Raw genomic sequence first — 3,025 nt, 5'->3', positions numbered from 1 at the left:
TAAGCTCACAAGCTACTAAAATCTGCAGGTTCTAGATACATTAAGCTGGAACAAAAACAACCAGAGACGTGACCCTTGTTGGTACTTGGTACAAGGGGTTGCTGGGTCGTGCTCGCTGCCCACACAAGTCTGTTGTAGCAGGCGGACATGGTCAGGCCAAGGAGCAACCGCTGGATGCGAGGGAGCAGAGGATGGTGTGCAGGTTGCGGCCACGGGGAACTCGACGTCGGGGACCGGCAATAAGGCGAGCAGGCGAGGAGCTATGCCAAACGTGGTGGATGTGGATCTCGCCGCAGCCATCGAAAGGAGCCGTGGAGCCGTTTGAGGCGGGCGACCAGAGAGGCCGGCCAAGCGCGGACACCGTTGAAAAGACCACCGGGCCGTGGAGCCGTTTGAGGCAGAACAACGCGGAGGTCGGCTATGCGCGGCTGCCGTAGAAGGATTCGTCGGGGCCGCCGCCATGGACGGATTGGAGAGGATCCAGATCCAGAAACCGATGTTTTTGGCAAGTCTGCTTTGCCTGAGGGGTCATTAGCAAATTAGCAAGAGCAGCTGCGGGCGTGTTTCTGTAAATCTGTGTTGCTTTTGATCCCGTGCGTGAGACCTTGATCAACTGGCTGAGGAGCCGCGGGATACAGGGATGCACGACCCATCCCGGATGCACTTGATACAACGCCAAACATATAAGCACTACTCCCTCCGTTCCTTCATAAATATACAAGTCTTTTAAGAAGAGATTTCACTAGGAAACTTTCCTATATACGGAGCAAAATGAGTGAATCCACGGTCTAAAGTATGTCTATATTCATCCTCCCTATATATAGTCTTTTAGTAAAACCTCTCAAAAAGACTTATATTTAGAAACTGAAAGTAATTGCAAGTTGTACCCTAGCACAGAATGAGAAAACACTACCCAAGATACATATCATTTAAAATCCATTAATAACACATCCAAACATAAAGGGTTGGTTCTAAACTGTTTGTCACGCCCCTAAGAAATACTCATCACAACAGCCTCGAGCTGGCTGATAAGTCTACTCATCAGAATAACAGAAACGAACCGGGATCTCCAACACACGGGTGACCTGCTGGACCAGCATCGGGACACGCGGCTTTAGCCAGGCACCGCCGCAATTATTTTCAAGTACAGGAATAGCCATATCCTTTAGCAATATGCTCAGCAGATCGACATGATTTGTGACCGAATCCTCCTCGACACAAGATATGCCCAAGGCTTCCTCAAAGCACTTATTCAGATGTAAGAGCTTAATTGCTGAGTTCTTCACGAGTAGGATGGCTTCCAGGGCGCCCCGTTCCAGCTTGGCCTCCTGAACCATGAGCTGGGGTAACAGATGATGCTTGAGCTTTTGGATTTCCAGCGACAAGCCTGCCACGACCGAGAGGATTTCCAGCTCCGGGCATTTCCAGGACGACTCCATCATCAGCGAGCAGAGGAGTTCATACGACTCGCACGCTATGCGCACCGACTCCAGAGAAACAAGCTTCACAAGCATGTGCTCATTGGAGGGGCCCAGCTCATCGGAGCGGGCCTGCAGGTCTTGGATTTGGGCATGGGAGTGGATTTTGTAGACCATCTTTTCCTTTTGGCGGACTGCAGCAGAACAGGTGCTGCTACCAGCTGGTACAGCACAAACAGAGGATTTAATGTCAGGAAGAGACCATACAGCACCAAGCTTCTACTTAATTAGTTAGGACAGCATCATATTTGCATTGTGCGACAGAATAGTTATTAATATGAAGTGAAAGCAATTAAACCATGTATACTGATAGGCAACTAAACAAAATAAATGAATACACTCAATCACCCAAAACAGAAAAATAATTAACAGAGGGAATACAATTTGGTTCAAAGTACATAGAGATCCCATCATTCATTGTATTATTGTGAGCAAGAAAATTGCATCTCCAGAATTAATGCCTCGCCATCAAAGGAAACAATAAACTAAACAGCTGGGAAATAATTGCTAATAAAAAATTGCATCCCATGTGCAAGGGCATAGTGAGCACAGAAAACCAAACCAGCATTTACAGTCCTCAAGAAGAAGACTAGAGATTGGTTGGCAAAAGATACATCATCATTGGCAAATATTAGTATCACATATAATAAATAAACAAAAACGACAACCAAATACCTGGAAAGCAGCACATATGACTACAACATTAATCAGCAGCTGCAGGTTAAGTGCTGTGCATAAATATTTTAGGATCCCAAAAAATATTGTTACCTATCCAAACAGAGCTAGAACATGAATTCCAAATAGTTGATAAAAAAATTAATACACTGAAATCGAACAACATAGCATGAATTCCATCCAAATTAATATTCGTTTTCTAGCTTGATTTTGTTGTTTTTCGTCCTAATTCGAAATTTCCCCACCAACCAATTTTTTTTGTGATTTGTTGGTATGATGAAGTTTTGTTGATTTTGATCCATGGATTTGCTCGGTTTCGAGTGGATCTAGCATTTCCCCCAATCTTTCATCCACAAAATGCCTCCAATTTTGCCCCGCCCAAAATCGCGACAGGCACAGTTGAAGAATTCATTCATACACCATTTGAGAAACCAAGCAAACCCTAACTAAAACGTCAGATTGATTCCTTATTACGGATAATCGAACCCTGCCTAGGTGGTGTTACCAAACAAACAAACCCTAATTAAATCCTATCCTAGTCGAGGTTCCTCATACAAATAGAATAGGATACAAGACGGCGCTGGATCCGAGACCTATGAACCCGCGCCGCGCCGCGCCTACCAACCACAATCGGAACGAGCAACTCCGGAGGGAGACCACGCTGGATCCGAGACCTACGAACCAGCGCCTACCAACCAATCCGAACTCCAATCGGGATGTAGAAGTGCTCACCTCGGGCGGGCGGGCGGGCAGGCGTAAGATCTGGAGAGGACGAGGCGTCGGGTGATGTGAGATTGGGTCGGCAGGGGGTTGCGGGGAACGGCGGCGAGGCGATGGAGTGCGGGGGGCAGACGGAGGCGGGCGGCTTTTAT

General features: G+C 46.9%; 1 protein-coding gene across 1 annotated transcript; it reads right to left on the bottom strand.

The window, feature by feature from the left end:
• Nucleotides 1-896: 896 nt before the first annotated feature.
• Nucleotides 897-3,015, bottom strand: LOC119323139. Its single transcript, XM_037596718.1, has 2 exons — nucleotides 2,886-3,015; nucleotides 897-1,639 (listed from the first exon to the last, which is right to left on the bottom strand). The coding sequence occupies exon 2, from the start codon at nucleotides 1,593-1,595 to the stop codon at nucleotides 1,035-1,037; it is 561 nt and encodes a 186-aa protein (XP_037452615.1). The 5' UTR covers nucleotides 1,596-1,639; nucleotides 2,886-3,015; the 3' UTR covers nucleotides 897-1,034.
• Between the last annotated feature and the right edge of the window lie 10 nt (nucleotides 3,016-3,025).

This window comes from Triticum dicoccoides, chromosome 6B (genome assembly GCF_002162155.2).
Source record: "Triticum dicoccoides isolate Atlit2015 ecotype Zavitan chromosome 6B, WEW_v2.0, whole genome shotgun sequence".
Lineage (NCBI taxonomy): Eukaryota > Viridiplantae > Streptophyta > Magnoliopsida > Poales > Poaceae > Triticum > Triticum dicoccoides.
This window is presented reverse-complemented; position numbering and strand designations above follow the sequence as displayed.